This window comes from Taudactylus pleione, unplaced genomic scaffold (genome assembly GCF_031769625.1).
Source record: "Taudactylus pleione unplaced genomic scaffold, aTauple2 ptg000016l, whole genome shotgun sequence".
In the NCBI taxonomy this organism is placed as follows: domain Eukaryota; kingdom Metazoa; phylum Chordata; class Amphibia; order Anura; family Myobatrachidae; genus Taudactylus; species Taudactylus pleione.
The window spans coordinates 26013299-26035917 of record NW_028284418.1 but is presented as its reverse complement, the minus strand read 5'-3'; the positions used below and the strand labels follow the sequence as shown (position 1 = coordinate 26035917).

General features: G+C 42.5%; 1 protein-coding gene across 1 annotated transcript in view; it reads left to right on the top strand.

The window, feature by feature from the left end:
• The window catches only part of CUNH17orf67 (chromosome unknown C17orf67 homolog), a 53110-nt gene extending 32903 nt beyond the window's left edge, over nucleotides 1-20207 (top strand). Inside the window, exons 3-4 of the mRNA XM_088473341.1 lie at nucleotides 10406-10550; nucleotides 19636-20207. Coding sequence (XP_088329467.1) covers nucleotides 10406-10522 — 117 coding nt within the window. The 3' untranslated portion in view covers nucleotides 10523-10550; nucleotides 19636-20207. The remainder of the gene's footprint in view (nucleotides 1-10405; nucleotides 10551-19635) is intronic.
• The last annotated feature ends 2412 nt before the right edge of the window (nucleotides 20208-22619 follow it).

The following is a 22619-nucleotide window of genomic DNA, read 5'->3' as shown; positions in this document are numbered from 1 at the left end:
AAGATCTGTTTGTTGATGAAAATACACTGATACTTTTCAGAAATTCATAGGGATCATTGTGCCTTATAATAACCAATGCAAGGAAATGACACTAATGATCCCATTTGAATGTATATATATATATATATATATATATCTGTTTTTTAATATAACATCTTCATAATGGGGCTAAGGATGAAATGAGTGAGATTGCTAGACTCTTCAGGGAGACAGGGAGATTGCTACTATTCAGGGAGTCTCCCTGACAATGAGGGAGAGTTGGCATGTATGGGACAAATAGTATGTACTGTAAGTTAATGTAACTGATGCTAAGGGTCCATTTACAAAGCAGCAAAAATGTGGGCCCTCCTTGTAAATGCTCTTTTTTATGGATGCCATTTGTATGAGTTTATCTTGCTGTAATTTAAATCGCTAAACATATCGAAAGTAAAGGTGGCAGAGACTGCAAGGGTGCAAAATAGACGTACTGCAGATAATATACATATTTTTATCACTGGACAGCTTAAGGCTCTACTGACAAAATCATAACACAGCTGTATTGGGCATCATTGTGTGTGTTGTATAGATTACAGGGAAATATAGAGAAAAGATAAATCAGGCATACAATGCTGCAGTAGTGTTTACTGATGGGACTCCTTCCCGCAGTCAAACTCCGAAAATATTGTATTTTCGGAGCTTGATTAATTTAGGTCCCCATACTAACTTATGAGGACGCCGGCACAGATCGGGAGTGAAGAGGTAAGCCGGAGATACGTGAGATATCTCCTGCGTTACCTTTATGATGATTGGCCCGGGTACGTAATTTCTATAAAAGCAGGTGAAAATGTTAATTGTAAAAATTAAGTGATGATGAATATGGCCCTAAATAACATACCCTAGTGTGTATGTGTGTGTACATGTGGAACGGAATATAGATTGTAAGCTCCAGTGAGGCAGGGACAGATGTGAATGTCCCAATATTCTCTGTTAAATACTGTAGAATATGTGTGCACAATATAAATAACTGGTAATAAATAAAAGTGCAACTGGTTGAGTAAGGTCATAGAGATTCGGCCTATATACAAAAATGCATTATAGAGTGGATTTTCTAATAATATTTTTATTATATTGACAGATGGTGACACATGTTTGCTTTTTCTAAAGTATATCCTAGATGTACTGTAGAAAGTAATTTAATTAAAGATGTAATAAAGGTGATCAGACACAAATATCCCATCTACATTCTCTACAATATTATTCCTGAAAACTGTCACATGATTATTTGACCAATAACAGAATTTGATCAATTTTAAATGTGTACAGTATTATTATAAGTAAATTTTAATTTATCATTCAAATAAGTCATACCAGTCAACTTTCTCACATTTTTAAATGCACATCAATGTCCACTAGATGGCACTGCTGCTTAATAATAAGTAAAGTACTATAAAAGTCCTCTATACTAGTTTTACTCAAATGCAGCTCGTTACAAATGAAAAAAATTATTTGTCTGTTTTAAAGCTGGTAATAATGCACTCAGGGCCTGATTCAGTAAGGAACGCAAAGGAGAAAACGCACGCACTCGGCCGATGTTTCCGCACTGCGCATTCGTATGCATCGCAATGCGCGTGTGCGAACTAGCAATTGCGATGGGAACTGCGTATGCAGAGGCTACGCAGTTCCCTTCGCAGAGTGATTGACAGGAAGTGCCATTTGTGGATAGTGACAGGGGGGTGGTCGGGCGAATGCAGGCATGCCAGTGCGTTTCAACGCCTTTGCAGGGGCGTGCATAAATTATCCACTGCAATACCATACGCAGCCTAAGGCCTCATAGCGTGCGCTGAAGTTAGCAATTCCTGAGTGAGGTCTGACATGCCTTAACTGTGCGTATGGGTCCGATATTACCGATTATTTCGCTATATTGCCCAAGTATAGGTGAAGTGGGCGTCCTCATGTTAGGATGTGATCGCATTGCGATTGCAAACATTTGCATAACACCGCTGATATTAGCAACTGCAGTGCATGCGTATTGGCAGAATAACGATCCTTGCTGAATCAAGCCCTCAGTATTTATTGCATCTTTAGTATTAAAAAACAGTCCTCTGTGAATCAGTGGTCAGTCAGCATTGGTGTTTATTTATAGATACACAAAAAAAGGAGCTGATACAGGGTTATACCCCCGAAATCATAGGCTTGAAATTTGTTAACTAAAAAAACAGCCACTGCGTGCAAAGTGCAAACACAAAGTTGCAACTACAGTAGCGCAAGATATCAGTAGCACGTGTCTGGTTTACACCAGGCATACATCATAAACTTACACCAACATTTTTTTAATAATATTTGATAACAATTATACATTATTATATATTATTATTTAATAATATTTAATAATGTTAATAATTTAATAAAACCAATAAAACCTCTCTAATACAGCAGAAACAACTTTGCTTTGTGCACAAACAAAAATGCTAAAATCCGCACACAAAAACGTAATACTGTATATGAGCAATGAAGAAGGCATCTGTTATGGTCCATTCACAAGCAGTTCAGTATTGCTGGTGTCCATCATTACCATCCAGAATGTGCACTTGTCTGAGGCATATATTTGTGTGTGTACTGCCTCTACAGGAGCACGAGGGTGTAAGGGCTACAATCATGCAAATCTGCATAGACACATATGTGAACGACTGCTTTTCTGGGCATGTGCAGAGTAAATGATGTGAGATTTACTGTGGAAATTGTCATTATTTTCACTTTGTGGGCAGAATGCATCAAGCATTGCATTTTGGATGTGATGCATTCCGCCACTGATCGCATGCACATCAACGTTTAGGAACGCCGTGTGCATGAACATTTAAGCAAATGACAGATCTTCCGATAAGAGTTGTCCTTTGCGGTGTGGAGACATCAGGGTCTATTACCCAGAAGTCCATCTGGTCTCCTTCTGTGCATGCGTGACTGTTGGCCAGCACATGCCAGACTCTGGGGGACCCTGGGAGGGATTCTATTGGATCCCTCTTGGGGAAAACTCTGAAAAGAAGCCCATGTCTATTAGACAACGCCACCTGTAAATGTAGTTGCCTACTGGTCCAAGCTCCGGAAAGTTTTGCTTTCCGGAGCTTGGTGCATATGTAAAATGCGTTCAAAACTCTGAAAACTGCATTTTCAGAGGTTTGACCGCATTTTTACTATTGATGCATCCTGCCCTGTGTATGCTTTGTAATCCTATATTTCTATTTTTGCAGTGTTCTGTTTTTAGGGACAGTTGCATAAATTAGGGTCTAGTATGAATGAGCAAGTATTTGGCGGACCTTGACAGTCATGGGCAGATTCAATGTAGTGTTTGGCATATACTCAGTGCTGTTCTAGACACACTTCAAGCAGTGCAATAACAGCCAAACATACAAAAGTAGACAAATAATGACAGCCCTAATGCCCCCACAATCTTGTATCTTAGGAGAAAATATAAAATCTTACATTTATGAGGGGAGTGGTCCTACAAGGGCTGTAGGCTGAAGTGGCATTTTCATTTTTTCCACTACACATATTTTAAGGTGAATCTGCAGATCTGCAAACTGGGTGCAGAATCATATTCAGGGACCAGTCCCAATGTTCAAAGTAGACATGCTCTTTGAAATAGACACACTTACACAGTAATTGAAGCAATGGGGTTCCTCTTTGTAGATGTGGCATAGAAAGACTGAAGTGACAACTTTCAGGAGTGAAATAAAAAATGTGTTTACTCAGCATGACAAACATAACTAGACTGAGCTTAGAGGACAGCAACAGGAACCTCCCAGCATGCATAGCCCAAACGACCTCACTTCCTGCCAGGCTCTGGCAGGTCATACATTTACACTCTTTTTTTGTGATTTATAAATGATCCTTAGTATTGGTCATACTCAGGGCCATCTCTTCCATTGGGCTTGTTGGGCAGTTGCCCAAGGGCCAGAAGCTTGTAGGAGCCCACCAACCTGCCCCCCTGCTGCCCGCCAGTTGGTAAATTTGTGATATCTCTATAAGCCAGCCGCCGATGCACTGTATTCTGATCTAAGCTCCCCTCCTCCCCCACCTCCCTGGTGACGAGTACTCACCTCAGTCCCAGTTTCGCTTCGTCTGCCGGCTTCAGACCCACTCGCGAGCGCTGAGCGCTCGCAAGCGGGTCGATGTTGGACCAGTGCGCAAGCCGTCGCTATGGGTCTCGCTACAAAGGGGGCGTGCTGTCGATGGTGAGTGACAGCACGCCCCCTTTGGTGGGCGTGCCGGGGGCGTGGCTGGCCAGACGGAGGCATTCCCATGGGAACGCCTACTGTCTGGGGCCCGGCCCCACTGACATCAGTGATGTCAGTGGGAGTGCTTTTGGCTCTGATAGAGCCAAAAGCACTCCAGGGCTTGCGGCAATGAGACCCTACCACAAGGGTCTCGTCGCAAGCCCGTTGGTCGCGATGGTCTTGACCATCGCGACCATCTTCCTGGCCGCTCGCTATAGCTGTGGGTGGTCACCCACAGCTATACGAGCGGCCAGGAGGCCGCTCTAAAAATTCAGAAGGACGGCCCTGATTCAGAGCGAGTGCTCTGTCAGAGCGTCCGGCTCTGAATCAGGGCCAGAGTCTCTCTGCATGTGTGGGAGGTCTGATGGGCATATGCACCATTTACATTTTTTTCCCGTGAATGGATGGGTAGGGGCCCCGGTGCATTGCTTTGTCCAGGGCCCACACTGCTGTTAAGACATCCCTGGTCATACTTACCTACTGTTGCTGTAACCTCTCCTATGAGATACTCGGAGAGGATATTCAAGTGGGCAGTGATGGGGGAAGGGCGGAGAATGCTGTCATTAAACCCAGCCCCTTCAACCGGAAATCCTGCAAATTGTGCTCATTTGAATATGGGGTGGAGCCAAACAACAAGATTATCATAGAACCACATCATTAGGCTCCACCTCCTCCACACAGACCGCAGATTGCCAGTAAGATTCTCCTCATTCTGCCCACTTCGCTAGGAAGAAGGTGGGATGCGGGAGAAGTGCCTACTCTTCCGGGGATGCGAGGAGGCACCCTGAAAAATCAGGAGACTCCCGCAGGTCCCAGGAGAGTAAGCAAGTATGGTATTAGTGTACCCTTACCTCATTGAGCTATATAATACTTAAATGAAGTATCAGCAGCATGGCAGGTGTAATGACCAAACATCATGCAGGGGAGTTACTGATTGTACATAAGGGCCCAGGAGTTTATGGCCCAATTCCAGAATACATTCACTTAGTAGTGAGAATTTAATGTATCCTAGGAAAGACAGGAAAACCAAATTCAGGACACTCCTTCATGGTGGAAGAGCACAACCTATACTCTAGTGCTAGACACCTACATCAGACACATAAGGTGCCCATACGCAGAGTTGCATGCATCTATGTGACCACACCTCCCCTATCTATACACTTGTATAAATAGCCATCATCATTATCAGCGCGCACTTACACCAGACCTTTCCTTGGTGCAGGAGATTTGCCTGAAATAAGATGGATCTCTCTGTATACACAACTCAGCATAACCCGGATATCCATTTACACACCTTACCTAAACTTCATCTACGTCGTGCAAACACCTCATCAGGGCAATAACAGGGATTAAATGCACCATGTGCCTGCTCCATCCCCATAGCGTCTGATGGCATGACGTCGGCGCTGACTTGGAGCGTCCTTAGAAATGCTCCAGATTGGCTGCGCACACTGCAGGGTGCCTGTCTGCAGTGTCTAAAGGACGCACTGTTGGCACCCCAACAGTAATCCTGGCTGCAGGGTGCTGCTCCCGACAGCGGCTAGCCAGAAGCAAGGGCCATGACGTGTCTACTATACCACCCACAGAGCATCAGCTACTTTATTCTCATGTGTCAAGAAAATGGTAACTGGGATCATCAGATTTGGACAGGCGTCTTAGTTACATATACTGTATCTGTGCCATACAGCATGATCTGTCTGTGTTGGCTCTATCACATATGCTTGCCCTCTAAATATCAGGGCACAAGCCTGCTACACTCTGCTAGAGAGTGTATTTTACCAGAGATTAGAGAATGAGTAGAGACTTATTAGCAATTGCAAAATGCCTACAAAGGTGGACTTTTCAACCCATGGATCAAACTTTTCATAAAAATAATTTACTCAGTTTCCAGTGTGAATAAGCCCACACAAGAGGACTGACTCAGTTTGAAGTTTGAACATCATTATACACAAAGTATGGAATGCATTGCCATCCAACAAACTTTATTTTTTGGAATATTTTCATTTTACACTCAGCTTATATGTTACAGAATATAATGTGTTCCTTGTGTTACTATTAATTTAATTTCATTTCGGTTAAAACTTAATTTGACTTTCATCCACAAAAGCACCCAATACTATTGATATTACAACATCAAATCCAAATATTGTGTGAATTACAGTAACTGGGCTAGCAAAAATGGAGACAGTGATGCAGCTAACGATTGATCCTAATGTACAGGCTGACATTTCACTGTAGCCGCTTAAAGACGCACATTGCCACAGTCCTGTCAACACCACGTCATGTAAAGGTACCAGCCTGGGAGCATTGCATTGGATTATGTTCCTTTTATACATGAGATGATGTATGTGAGATCAGCAATTACAGCAGCAATGAGCAATGTGAAAATGCAATTTGATAGAATGTGACTTTTGGATGTGCGTAATACTATGATTTTTCTCCCTGAGCCATTGCGGTGTAGCCACAGCTGTCCCTTGGGGTGCTTGTTCGTCCTGTTTAGCAGCTGGGTTGTCACTGTGAAATGTGAGAGCAAAATGCGTAATAAATGGCAATGTACGTGAGAAATTAGATCTGAACTAGATGATGAGTAGGTTTTAAAATGGTAATTAAAAGTTGTAAAGATGGAAATCTATGAGTCAGGCAGTAAATGGCAACTTTTCCAGAGCAACTTGCATAAGTTTCTGTGTAATATAAACATAAAGTTCCACATTATTATTATTATTATCGTTTATTTATATGGCGCCATAAGTGTTCCGCAGCACCTTACAAAGTACATAACCAAAAAAGTGATTTACAGTACAATACAATACAATACAGGACAAGGACATGGATAATATACATTGATACATTGGTGGCCATAACACCCAAATAAGCAACAGAGCATAAGCAACCAAGTGTTAGAAGTCCTAGTGGGGGTAAGAAGTAGATGAAAATAAAGTAAGGAGAAGCACAAGAGGGTAGAGGGCCCTGCTCGCAAGAGCCTACATTCTCATGGGGAGGGGCAGACATACAGGCATGATACAGATGGGGAAGACAGGGAGGAAGGAGCATGTAGCAGCAAGTTAGGATGAGAGCTGGAAAGCTTTGATGGAGTAGTGAGTCTTGAGAGCCCGTTTGAAGGATTGTAGAGAGGTGGAGAGTCTTATGGGGAGAGGGAGATAGTTCCAAAGGTTGGGAGCAGCACGGGCAAAGTCTTGGAGGTGGGAGTGGCAGGAAGTAATCAGTTGGCAGGAGAGGTGGCGTGCATTTGTTGAACGAAGAGGGCGGACAGGAGAGTGAAGGGAGATGAGATCAGAGATGTATATGGGAGAATATTGGGTGAAGGCTTTGTAAGTGAGTGTGAGAACCTTGAATTGGGTTCTGAAGGAGAAGGGGAGCCAGTGGAGGGCTTGTAAGAGAGGGGAGGCAGATGTAGAGCGTTTGAAGAGAAAGATGAGTCGAGCGGCAGCATTGAGGACAGACTGGAGAGGAGAGAGATGGGAGATGGGGAGGCCAGATAGGAGGACGTTACAGTAGTCCAGTCTAGTCCAGTGTCTTAGTAGTATCCTGGCTGAGAAAGGGTCTGATCCTGGAAATATTTTTGAGATGGAAACGACAGGACTGTGAGAGGTTCTGGATATGTGGTTTGAAAGAGAGGGATGAGTCCAGGATAACTCCAAGACAGCGCACTTTGGGGCTAGAGGAGATAATTGTGCCATCAATTGATAAATAAATAGTCCAAAGCTAACTAGTTATAAATGTTTCATGACTATAACACAACATACATAACTATATGGTCGGGTATGCTTGTGGCCCATCTATAACTAAGTGACCTTCCATGAGGACCAGCACAACTAAACAAAGCCAAGTAACATTAGGGGTCTATGTACTAAGCCTTGGAGAGAGATAGAGTGGGTACACACTAGAACGACTGGCAACCTTGCCAATGGGATTGCCGGTACACAGTAGGAAGATTTAATGAACGACAGAATGATCATTCGTTCCACTCTTCATTAGACTACGCAGCCCAGCATGCAATATCGTAGGATTGGTCATACAGCATTGCCAATCACACATGACCCACAGGAGCGCGCAATTGGGCATACACATTGCACGTCATGCCCGATTTGTTGTTCAGATTTGCCCAAATTGGTAAAATGTTGGTAAATATAGTGAGAAGTATTTTTAAGGGTCTATTTATCATCACTTAATTTCTACAAAAGCTATCGGGCCTTTCATGCAGAAGGTAAAACAGGAGATATCACAGATATCTCCTGCTTACCTTTCTCTCCCGGAATGGCCCGCTGTCCCTATACACTAGTATGGGCACAGAATTCATCAAGCTCCGAAAATACAATATTTGTGGAGCTTGATTGCAGGAACATTCGCCATCTTCATATGGCAAGTGCACCCGCTACCCGCTCCTTTCCTATGGGAAGGAGTCCCGGGTCGCGAAAAGGGATCCTTTCGGATCCTTCTACCCCTGCCCAGCTCCTTCCACTGGATGTCAGGCTATAGTGCGCATGCGTGACCTGTAGGTCACACATGCGCACTTGTCTCACTGCTCACAGTGACAGCGAATTTTCGGATAAACTGTCTCCGCTCTGGAGCAATGATGAATTGCTTCGGGGCTTGCGGCAAGTTAGTATGTTAATTATCGGGGTCCGATAATTAACATAATGAATAGACCCCTAAGATTGATAAACCACCAACACTCATAAACCCGTTCATTCTAAGCTCTGCTACTGGAATGTGAAGGGCAAGTTAATTCATATATAACCGGATTGGCAGGTAAAATGACTGTACTTTAGTTGCCAAACTATTTCTATCACTAGGAAAGGAACCCATATTTTGTGAGACATACTAACATTTGATACACTAATGACAAACAGTATAATAGCAGGTAGGGAAGTGTTACTTGTCTCTCTGCATATTTTTGCCCTCATGTTCCTGGGTTATTGTACCTGTTGTTTCTGTATTTGGATGCGTTACCAACAAGTTATAGACATCCGGTGTACACAGTGTACTGCTGACTCTTTCCCTGATTGTGTCTTCACTTAAAAACAGCTTGAACTTACAGATCATTATCTTACCCTGATATAGATAAAGAGTTCAATAGCAAAGGTATTGTATTGAATTTCTTGGAGGCCTATTCATCATCACTTAATTGTCACAAAAGCAGGTGAAAAAGCAAATTTTCACCTGCAATTGTGACAATTAAGTATTTTTGCCATTCATTAAGATGGTGAAGCAGGGGATATCACAGATATCTCCTACTTACGTTCCATTTGCGGAATGGCCCGCTGTCCCCATACACTAGTATCACAGATATCTCCTACTTACCTTCCTCTGGCGGAATGGCACGCTATCCCCATACACTAGTATCACAGATATCTCCTACTTACCTTCCTTTCACGGAATGGCCCGCTGTCCCCATACACTAGTATCACAGATATCTCCTACTTACCTTCCTCTGGCGGAATGGCACGCTGTCCCCATACACTAGTATCACAGATATCTCCTACTTACCTTCCTTTCGTGGAATGGCCAGCTGTCCCCATACACTAGTATCACAGATATCTCCTACTTACTTTCCATTTGCGGAATACTAATGTATGGGGACAGAATTCAGAATTTTCGGAGCTTGACTGCGGGGGCATTCGCCATCTTCAGATGGCGAATACCCCCGCTTGGGGTTCGCAACCCGCTCTTTCCTATGGGAAGTAGGTCCGGGTTGCGAGAAGGGATCCTTTTGTATCCCTCCGACCCCTGTCCGGCTCCTTCCGCCGGACGTCGGGGCTCTTGTGCGCATGCGTGACCTGTAGGTTGCGTATGCGCACCGCCGTCACTGCTCCAAAAGGAGCAGTGAAAAGATTCAGTGCTCCGAAAAGGAGCAGTGAAGCCGGTTGCGGGGGCAGCTGATTTCACATCAGCTGCCACCGCGCCGGAGCAATGCTGAATTTCTCCGGTGGCTGCGGTGAATTAGAATGTTAATTATCGGGATCCGTTCAGACCCCGATAATTAACATCATGAATAGGCCCCATGGTGTGCAATTCATCTATATGTATAATCATAATGTAACGGTGTTTCAGATAAATCTATATGGCTGTCACTCAGATGCATGAAAATGTTGTGGTTCTGTGTACAACTAAAGCATATCTTTGTGTATTTATAGGAGTACATGCTTTACCTGCAGAGACTGGAACAGAGATCAGAGGAACAATTCTATGAGCACTGGTGGAACCCTCACTGTCAGCCTCACTGCAATCGCAATATTGTGAATCCTGTTTAATCTCCACAGTGTACCTGCACTGATAAAGGTATACATATGTATATTAGGTGAATCTTTGTGAATCACATGCCACATGCGCCATGGTCGCCACGAATGCACTATTAGAGAATCACGTGGTGCTGCCTGCATCACTGTTATTGGTGTTTTTCACTGGTCAATTACCACTGAAGACTGCTGGAAACTTCAGGCAATTTGATTAGGGAATGGATTAGGGAATGGTCGGCTCTATCCATCACTTAGGACACAAGGAAATGAAAATACCTAAAATGCCCAAAGTGGCATGTGGCAGAATAAACATGAGACAACAGGTGTGGTTAATTATTGGGATCTGTATTATGTCACCACCAGAAATCCAGGGTCTACATAATAAAAAACCCAAAGATCAGGTGAATACATTTTCGACACCAGAGATTAATTTTATTATTGCCCAGTGCAGAAAAGAGGACATACATACAAAATACTAGGTCTACATTGTATTGTCATCAGAAATTTTGGATCTCATTATGTCGCTGACAGAGACCTGAAATGAAAAGTATGTTGTGCAGCCATCAGATACAGTATATGAGGTCTGTATTGTATTGCCACCAGTTGTTTGGGTGGATTGTGGTCTATTGCCTCCAGATATCTGGTGTCTGTACTGTCTTCTCACAGGAAACTTTGGGATTCTAAACTATGTTACCTCCGGTGGTTGGGGTCTGCATTGTGTAGCCACTGGAGTTGTGGAATTTCTATTTATAAAGTCACCAAAGATATGGAGGATTGTCTTCAGTGGTTTGAAGGAGGAGGGGTCTGTATTGTATTAATACCAGAAATGTGGGGATTTGTATTGTATAGCCACATATTGGAGAGTCTGCATTTAAATTCAGCACAGGTAGTGGTCACTCACTATAATGCTCTGTATAATGTATTGCATATCAGTGATCAAGATGATGATCTTTGTTTTATATATCAGTCATTAGAAAGTTTTACATGTATGTATATATTTGTAACTAGAATGTAACGACAATGCTCTATGTATAATATATGAATTGTCACTAGAAGAGGCTCTGCATTATTTACTTTTTGTACGCTTGTTACGCCACAAAATCAACCTCACTTTTATGTCTGTTTCTTTAACCACTCATTGGGGTATATTTATTAAAATGCGGGTGGAGATGTTGCCCACAGCAACCAATCAGATTCTAACTATTATCTTCTAGAAGGTGCTAGATAAATGGTAAGTACAATCTGATTGGTTGCTATGGGCAACATCTCCACTTCTAAAAACCCGCACTTTAGTAAATATACCCCTTGGTAGACATGAGACAGTTGCTTTATGGGAACACTTGTGTCTGCCTTCCCACAGGCCAATAAATGATACATAGCTTCCAACTCCAGTGGAGAAAACAATGGAACAAGTCATCTCTCCTCTTAATTGGCTGATGGAATACTATAAAGTAACCCATAAGGAATATATGTATGGTTTAAGGGTTCTCAAACACTATTCTTGTACGGGGATTTCTGTGCGTTATTTGCAATAGTTTATTAAAAAACCTGCAGAGAGTGATATATCTGATATTGCATGTAGAGGATTGTAGATAAACTTTATTTTTATTTATATTTACCCTCACTCCACATTTAAATATATTCTTTCCTCTTTGAAATCGGTATACATATGACCAGTTGTCACTCAGCACCCTGTTGTCAGGGTGGCTTTGGGAACGGCGAACAGTCATCCAAGAGCAAACCTGTTACATGGGAAGTTCATTCAGTATCATTTCATTTATCCTCAGCTATTTCACAGCGATGGGGATGGGAACTGTGCAAGTGGTTTCCCAATACTAACGAAGAATTCACCTACTGTAACATAATAAAATACGTACTGTTTGTTCCTGTGCTTGAACCAGGGCCATAACCAGAGGTATGCAAATGATGCCATGCAAGGGTGAGAGGGGGGCACCTGTTTCCAGATTGTGGGGTGCGTGTTCTTACACTGTCACATCTTACATTGTCATATCTTCTATTTATTTTTCCTGAATTGCAGAACATTATTTGCTTCTGTGTCTCTTCTCTGGCCAGTACAGGAAATCCTCATTGAACTTTCTGGTGCAATATGACATAGTTAACCACTCACTTCTCATACTCATCCTTCAATGTGTGCTTAGTTGGATCCCCCTTCTTTCTTGTTCCTCTATCAGTGAAAGATCATTATTATGCACTCTTTTATGCCTATATATCTTACCTTGGACAACTAATACACATCTACAGTATGTGGATGATTACCACTGGACCCACAGTATGTGGATAATTACCACTGGACCCACAGTACTGTATGTGGATGATTACCACTGGACCCACAGTACTGTATGTGGATGATTACCACTGGACCCACACTACAGTATGTGGATAATTACCACTGGACCCACAGTACTGTATGTGGATGATTACCACTGGACCCACACTACAGTATGTGGATAATTACCACTGGACCCACAGTACTGTATGTGGATGATTACCACTGGACCCACAGTACTGTATGTGGATGATTACCACTGGACCCACACTACAGTATGTGGATAATTACCACTGGACCCACAGTACTGTATGTGGATGATTACCACTGGACCCACACTACAGTATGTGGATAATTACCACTGGACCCACACTACAGTATGTGGATAATTACCACTGGACCCACAGTACTGTATGTGGATAATTACCACTGGACCCACAGTACTGTATGTGGATGATTACCACTGGACCCACAGTACTGTATGTGGATGATTACCACTGGACCCACAGTACTGTATGTGGATGATTACCACTGGACCCACACTACAGTATGTGGATAATTACCACTGGACCCACAGTACTGTATGTGGATGATTACCACTGGACCCACAGTACTGCATGTGGATGATTACCACTGGACCCACACTACAGTATGTGGATAATTACCACTGGACCCACACTACAGTATGTGGATAATTACCACTGGACCCACAGTACTGTATGTGGATAATTACCACTGGACCCACAGTACTGTATGTGAATGATTACCACTGGACCTATAAGAATGTGGATGATTACCAAATGTATTTATCCTTTCTAGACCTTTCACCGCCATTACATCTTGGGTGTCTTTTTGCCACCTTAAACTCAATGAAGCTATTAATATAAGCTACTTAGCCAAACATCTCTATTTCTGTTGATGTCAATAAACTCCACCTTTTGTGCTCGCTACCTAGGTGTCATCCTGGGACCTGGACTAAAAACTATCTTTTGTTCCTCACATTCAATCTGGCTCCAAATTATTTTATATGGATCTAAGACATAGATCCAAAATTTGCATTTATATTAAGCAAGATACCAATACTTAATTATGCACTTATGATCTCCTGCATTAACTATTGCAATTCCCTTCTTACTTGTCATCCCCATCCCAGACTTTCATCCCTACAATCCACTTTGAATGCAGCTACTAGGCTAATTTCTGTCACCAAACACTCTTCTACTGATGCTCCTCTCTGCCAGCACCTGCATTGCCTGCCCATACTTCACAGAAGAACCCAATACAAAATAGTTCAATTAAAAAAAAGTTACTTCAAAGTTTTTTTAATTCACATTAGTGTCATGCACCGTAAGATTAATATTGATCAAGTTATTCATTAAGTTCTTTTTATTGTACAAAAGTCCTATGTTCATTATCACTGTGATCACCATCATCATAGTTTTCTTCATATTTATTACTGCAGATTATAATAGCATTAACTCAATTATCATTGAGATACATTATATATTAATTGTATTTTAATGTGTATTCTATTGTATGAAGTATGAGGTTCCTTCATTTTTATTGTTATTCATTGGAATTTATGTAATACTCTTTGATACATTATATATTAATTATTTATTGAACTAGATCCTTTTTAGGGATGTATGTAGTAGTAGTGATCGCATTGGCAGCAATATTTAGCTGCTATATTAGGGATCCATATAGTGAAAGAACACTGTATAAATAGCGGAAGTATGATCCACACAAATTGTACAGTCCAGTCCAGTCACATGCCCCCTGTGTCACCTCTTACTCCCTGTGTCCCCCCTCCAACTCCTGTGCCCCCCTCCCTGCAAGTTACCTTCTTTTTAATCACACACAGCTGTCTGCTCCCCTTCCAGCTCCTGCTCTTCGCAGGCAGCTGACACACACTGAGGGCTGCTGATGTCTTCAGTGCTCCTGAGCAGGCGGGATGCGACGGGGGGCAGTTGGAACAGCAAAAGCAGCCGTGCATTTTCCCCATTTCTACCATAGTGCGCATGTGCAGAACAGTGACTGCTGCTCAATTGGAGGTGAGCGGCCAGCAGGAACTCACCCGGTGTGCCGCATTGCTTTTACTAGAATAGTTAAAGCCGGACGCAAAAATATGTGATAGGGGCCACATGCGGCTTGCAGGCTGCAAGTTTGACGCGTCTGTTGTAGACGGTCTTACATTGCAGAATATTTATACCAGGTTGCATTATCAAACATGGAATATATGCTGACTGTATGGAGACACTAACATACTAAAAGCAATATTACAGCGTATTCAGATCAAAATATTGTGACAATTATATTAACTTAGGGGTCTATTTACTAAGCAGTGTTAGGAGACAGAGTGAAAAGTGATAAGAAAGTGTCAAGGTGCCAGCCAATCAGCTCCCAACTGTCATCTCACAGGCTGTGTGTGAAAAATGACAGTTGGGAGTTGATTGGCTGGCACCTTATCACTTTCTTATCACTTTTCACTCTGTCTCCAAACACTACTTAGTAAATAGACACCTTAAACTTTTAAGAAGATGAAGCATTGGAATAAACGGTGCTATAAAATAAAGGGCCTGATTCAGAGGTGGACGCAGAAAAAGGTCTGCAGCTACGTCTATTGGCGGTCACCCACAGTGAGCGACCCCTTCGATGGTGTGACCCATGGTGGCATCAAAGGACTCATCAATCGGTAATACTGTACACACAGCCCTGTGGCAGGTGCAGTTTCTCCATCTTTCCAAGACACACTTGCAACACTCCCCTAACACGCCCATAAGATGGACCATTTCCATGCAAAAGACACCTCCATGTCAGGGGGGATTACTACTGGGGGCACTTGAAGGGAGGATTACTACTGGGGGCACTTGAAGGGGGGATTACTACTGGGGGCACTAGAAGGGAGGATTACTACTGAGGCACTTGAAGGGGGAATTACTAATGGGGGCACTAGAAGGGAGGATTACTATTGGGGGCACTTGAAGGGAAGACTACTACTGGGGGCACTAGAAGGGAGGATTACTACTGGGGGCACTTGAAGGGAGGATTACTACTGTGTGCACTTGAAGGGAGGATTACTACTGGGGGCACTTGAAGGGAGGATTACTACTTGGGGGGACTACTACTGGGGGCACTAGATGGGGGGAACCTCCACTGGGCTCACAACAATGGGGGGACTACTACAAGTGGGGACTACTAGGGGCACTACAAGAGGGGGGATTACTACTAGGGGCATTACAAGGGGGGTCCACTACTGGGGCACTGCATGGGGGGGCCTACTACTGGGGGCACTAAGCTTACTAATGAGGGCACAAGGGGCACTGCACAGGGGGGACCACTACCGCGGGCACTGCATAGGGGGGGCGCCAAAAAACCTGCTCGCTTACCAAAAAATTTGGGCTAGGGCCGGCCCTGCTGTGAGAGGACAGGAAATAGCTAAAGCTGAATGGTTACAGGTTGTTCTATTGTTGGCTAATAGCTATCAATTTCATGTCCTACACTCAACATTCATTTGCTGCCAGAGTTCAGTGACAGTTTAGAAAAGGAACCCAATTGGGTACCGTGTTTAGAGATAAGTGATATCACATTGGACTACTAGTAATAACTAGGCTCTATAGCGTACACTTGCCCATTAATGGACATTATATTATATTGTTTACCAGGCTACCAAGTACTATGCTTTATAAAGCACCCATGGCCAGGGCCGCAACAAGGGGGGGGCTAGAGGTGCACGTGCACCGGGTGAAGATTGCAGGGGGTGAAAAAAGCTGACTCAAGGTGGCTTGGCGGCTGCAGACTCAGAAAACGGCCATCCAAAAATGGCCGCTGCCAAAGAGGAGACAAATGCTAGAGGTCCTTACTGGCCAGGGGGGTTTATGCTCATTGCCAGGGGGTTTATGCCAGCCATCCGCATGGACGAGCAAGGACAAACTTCAGGTACAGGAAGGGAGGGGGCGCAAAATTGCTGCCTTGCACCAGGTGACAGATATCCTAGTTTCGGCCCTGCCATGGCTATAGGAGATTGCCCAATAAATGGTACACTAGGGGGTATATTTATTAAAGTGCAGGTTTTTAGAAGTGGAGGTGTTGCCTATAGCAACCAATCAAACTCTACTTATCATTTATCTAGCACCTTCTAGAAGATAATAGCTAGAATCTGATTGGATGCTATGGGCAACATCTCCACTTCTAAAAACCCACACTTTAGTAAATATACCCCTAGGTCTTTAGTGGCTGGGTAAAATATTGCACACTAAATCACCAAGTACTCGATGCTGCATTGTATTGCTATGCAATGGACTCTGCTTTTTATACTGGCTGCACCTCATCTGTATAAGATACACAACCAAACCAACTAAATATGCAATTTTGAAAAGGCACTCTACTCTCTCTGTGATCTACATCACATTATACTTGTCCAAGAGTCCAAGAGACACCCTCATTTCTTGGAGCTCTCCCACAGTCTCAGAAAAGTAGACCAGCCCCCTGGATCCTACCCATTTATTCTGAGTGATTGATGACAAGATTCACATTGAATTACTTTATTGCCCACTCACTGCACTTTACAGCAGGGGGCTGTGTCAGTTACGCTAATCACAGCACCATCCCGATGTGGGTGTTAAACTGATATGTATAATTGAAGAATATACTGTATGTATGTATATATATATATATATATATATATATATAACAATAATACCAGCGGCTGGCACTCCAATCTAAAAAAGTTAAGTGCTCTGGGTGCACGTCCAGCAAACGGCAACATGTATATGAGGAGGAACGGAGGGCACTCCTAGAGAACCTAGGAATCCCAGGAACCTGACGAAATGATGTAGATCATGAAACGTTGAATTTGACACACTGCTGTCTGCATCGTTTTTTTCTTCATATTGACCAAGTCTCTAGGAGTGCCCTCCGTTCCTCCTCATATACATATATATATTATTTTTATGTGCCACATTTATTATGGTCATTAATACTTTCCTAAGGGTGCAAGAAAGTTGCCTTGTATTTTGTCTATCATTCTCCAATCACTCTGGTTCAATAGTGTGGGTATCCATAGCTTTATAACACTTATTACTTGTGTTTTTATACTGTAAGTTATAATATATCCCTTAATATAACAGTATATTTTCGGAAGAAACTTTACTATGGTCAGGGAACTTGTTGTTTGCTCAATGGGGTAAATTTACTAAGAGTAGGATTTGAATCCCCTGCATGTCCCTGACAAACTGAAGCACCAAACCTCTGAAATTACTATTCAACTGTTTGATGGGGTATTGAAAGTCGCTGTCAATGTCCAACGATTTTACCTGTTTTTTTGGGGGGTGTTTTGTATAATGGGATTTTGACCAAACTGCCATAAAACTGCTGGAAAAACTGCCGGATCCATCTGGCCAATTAGAAGAAACCAAATAACAATACACTTTTCATAATGAGGGTAATTATTAAGTATTGAATAAGGGGGCAGATGTTGTAACATTGTTCGGGATAATGAGGGAAATAGTATTTTACCATTCTATTAGTGGAAAAATTATTAAGAGAGCTATATTATTTATTGTTAATTGGTGTTCAAAAATGTTTTTATCAAGAGGGGAAACATTAATTATTTTAGGATGTGGGCACCATTTATATAGTCATAATGCTTCTCCATCACTAAAAAACGATCTTTAAATAACAATTAGCAATTATTACTATATTGATTATAATATTATTATAATTAATAAATAATATTCCAATCTTAATAAAAAAATTCCAATAATTTCACCCCTAATATGTATATCAAATAGTATTTCCCTCGTAAGATTTTTATCAATGTTATCTACCTTCTTATTCAGTGACTAACAATTGCCTTCTTTATAAGTGTATTGTGATTCCTCTGCCTGCTTGACTAGATAGCTCAAACAGCTTGTCTTTTGAGCTATCTCTCTGTCACAACTACCTCTTTTAATTGGGGCGGGTTTGTCTGTGGTTTTTTTAGTTGGTTTCTAATGCTACTGCTTAGTGCATACAGGGTTTCTATACTTCTAATGGTAAAAACATAGATGGTGTTCCGATGTTCTATTAGAAAGCCTGAATTCTCTGTGGTTTTCTACCAGTTTGGCCCCCATACACGGTGCGATTTGCAAATGATCCAATCTCGTTTGCGATTTCCCTTGAATTCCTGAACTCTCCCGGTCAAACGATATTGTGCCCACATATGGAATGATTGTACAAACGATCAAACAATATAGATGGGTAGTAAGTGACTGCAGATCGTAAATGATGTATAGTTTGTAGCAAACCACCTCACAATGCTGGAATTTAAATAATGGGAGGAAAAGTGACAACATATCATCCATTGTCCATCGCATCGTTCACCATGCACACACACGAAGCGATGTGCGCCAAACAGTGAAAGATAGGTCGATATCTTTCTGCAGGTTCAATTGATCAGCGATGACGAAGTACGATGACGGGGACAAGCAATGGCTTCGTGATCATCCCAACACATGGCACTTTTTACACAATTGGTCATTCCAATCGATGGAAAACGGCCAAATCATGTAAAAATCGCACCGTATACTGTATGGGGGCCTTTAGTAAATCTGCAAGATGCAATCCTGCTGATAAACCGCTGGAAAACCACCGAATATGTAAAATCGACACTTAGTAAATATACCCAAACTATCCTATAATTCTACGTAATGGAATATGTCTGCCTCTCTATCTATCTATCTCTGTATCATTCTAATTATGGGTATCACAGCGCAGATTTTGTAATGCAGAATAAGTAAAATAGACATGGAGCCCTTGTATTTATGACAGTAACACTGAAATTATGTCATATTTCTTTCAGATCTGGATATGGACCAAATAGATTTCTCACCGCAGAACTCGAAAAGACTGCTTATCTACAGTATATACAGTTTCCATAGGTGTGATGCTCCAGTAATGGGGATAGCTACTGTATATGGTTACTACTAACTGTGCGCTACCTTTTGCCACGCATGGTAATGGCATGTACTTACTGGACCAGGTAACAGGCTTTTTACAATTGCATTGTAAAATATACTAGAAGCAACCAATCAACCTGTAATATATCACATAATAAATCAGATAAGCCACAAACTGCCCAAATGTAAACAAATAAAAAGGTAGTGAATGTAATGTAACTTCACTGTGAAGAATGTGGAATTTGGCTACATCTAAACGTAGATGGATATAGTGCAACCTTACAGCTATAACTAACACAGCTCTTTTGAACATCTGCTAGTTCTTGCTATTTTAACAACATGTATATGAAAAAGTGTATACAAACTAAAGGCTAGAAAGCTTATAAACATTGTATTCTATTGTATATATGCATGAATTAATGTACGCCCATGTAAGCTATTAATTTGTCAGCTACAATAAAATCATTGCAAGTGACAGATTACATTTTCATTTTGTATTATCAACATTATAAATATTGTGTTTACATGTTTTGCCCTCACAAACTGTACACATTACTTTTTGTGTTTTTCCAGCAGACAAATGGCAATTAAGCATTTAATAAAGCTTGTAGAGAGAAACAATTGTGAGATAAACTACCAACCAATCAGCTTCTAACTGTCATTTTTCAAACACAGCCTGTAAAATGACAGTAGCTGATTGGTTGGTGCTTTATCTCTCACAATTGTATCTCTCTACAAGCTTTATTAAATCTCCCCCACAGTCTTTAGGCTGCCATAGGTCATAGCTGAACTAAGGTATAATAGGGACCAATATTAAGGTTCATGCAGAGACTACATGAGACAAAAGTTTCTTCTCAACACCTACTGTAGCTTAGGTTAGATTAGCTTTGATAGAAGGCCTGATGCAGAGGTGCATGCAGGGGCCGCTACAGCTGCCTCTGCCTCTTTTTACAAATACTAGTTTCAGTCCTCCCCATGTGTATTAGTGTGCACTGGAGAAGCCCACTTTAATTGCATGGATTGCACTCTCCACCATCCACCATTGGCGCACCATCGGTACTTGCACCAGCCCTATGGCAGGGGTCGTGTCTCCATCTGAACATGGCCTCTACGGAGGTGGCACTGCATCTGAGAATGCAGCAGCTCTCACTGACACGCCCGCCACACTCCCATAACATGCCCATGAGACTGAGTTTTTTGCATTCACTTCAGGCCACCTTCCAGTCACCACCCAGGTACGGTCAGTCCTTCGCCAGTGTGGATATCAGCGGCCACGCAATATGGCATTTGTGCGTACGCACAGGGTAACGTATGCATCGCAGGGGTTTCCAGATTATTTTGTGCATCTGTGTAGCAAATAATAATTTGAATAAATAAAAATCAGCATTGTGTACAGTTAGCGTGCACCTCTCAGTCAGGCCCAGTACCTGGTGACAGCAGCCGTCACCATCAGCAGCACACATTTGTACCGCTCCCGTCTTTGACGCAGGAGGTCCTACCTGTCATTTCGAGGGGGGCTGGCGGCACCTGCTGCCATAATGGCCACTGCACTGTAGCACACGCCAGGGAAGGAAGAATAAAGAATTTTAAAAAAAGCAGGTTTGTGCAAGCAGTCAGTCTAGGGGATGAAGAAAAAACCCGACAGACTTATGCATGCGGCACTGGCTTCTAGGGACTACATTGGCTGCAGCCCTAGAAGCATATTATGGCTGGCAGGGGAACTTGCACATGCGCATCCCCACCCCCCTTCTCCGCCACAGCTTCTAGGGACTGCACCGGCTGCAGCCCTAATCGAAGCAAATTAGAGCTGGCAGAAAGGCTTCCCATTGGAAGCACTATCTGCCAATCACAGTCCAGCATGTGACTAGCAGATAGTGCTCCACCACGCGTGACTGAAAATGGGGGCGTGGCCTAATTACCATAGACCACGCTATTTGGAGGCGCATGCGCGCAGCATCCATTCAAACTTCGGGGTCTGTAAACTGAACCAATTTTGAAAATGATTTAAATGTTCCCCATATTAGTTAATGAGGGCATGACAAGCACAAAACCTAGTCTCATGCTTGACAGGTAGGCATGAGATATAGAAGCAGCAACTGACCTTTGACACTCCCTACCATTGTGTAGATATAATGGGTGGCACAGCAGAGCAGGGGAGAAGCTGCTTTCTGTCACCCGGGGCAAAGACTCAGCTTGCCTCCAAGCCCCTCAGTAGATACTTTAGTAGTGACAACTGACTTGGTTGAGTACACTCGTCAACATTGTAAATACTGAAATGTTTGTAGGGTGAGGGCAAAACCCATTTTTGGACCTTTACATTAAAATGACAGTGCCTTCTACATCTTCACTTTTACATGGAGCAAGCATTCTCCCCTGTCTTAAGACTCAAAGGTAAGTGACTGCCATACTACACAGAGAACATGGCAGTGGCTGCCATATAATACAGAGAGCATCAGTGACACCATACAATACAGAGAACATCAGTGACACCATGTAATGCAGAGAACATCACAGTGACTGACATTTAATACAGAGATCATCACAGTGACTGCCAGCCATATAATACAGAGGACATCACTGTGACCACCAACATACTGTATAATAAAAAGATCTTCACTGTGACTGTCATATAATACAGAGAATATCATAGTGACCACCAAGTAATGCAGAGAACCTCACAGTGACCGACATATAATGTAGAGAACCATATAATAAATAAAATACTGAATTCCACCTTGGTTTGCAGCTCTCTTGCAGGGACGGATCGTGACCTTAAAGTGGCCTTGGAAAAAATTCTTAAGATGGCCTTATGTGGTTGGAATCCACAAGAACGCAGGGTTAGCATACCGTTATCCATAGCAACTTCAGTGACTAGTTTTCTGTTTCT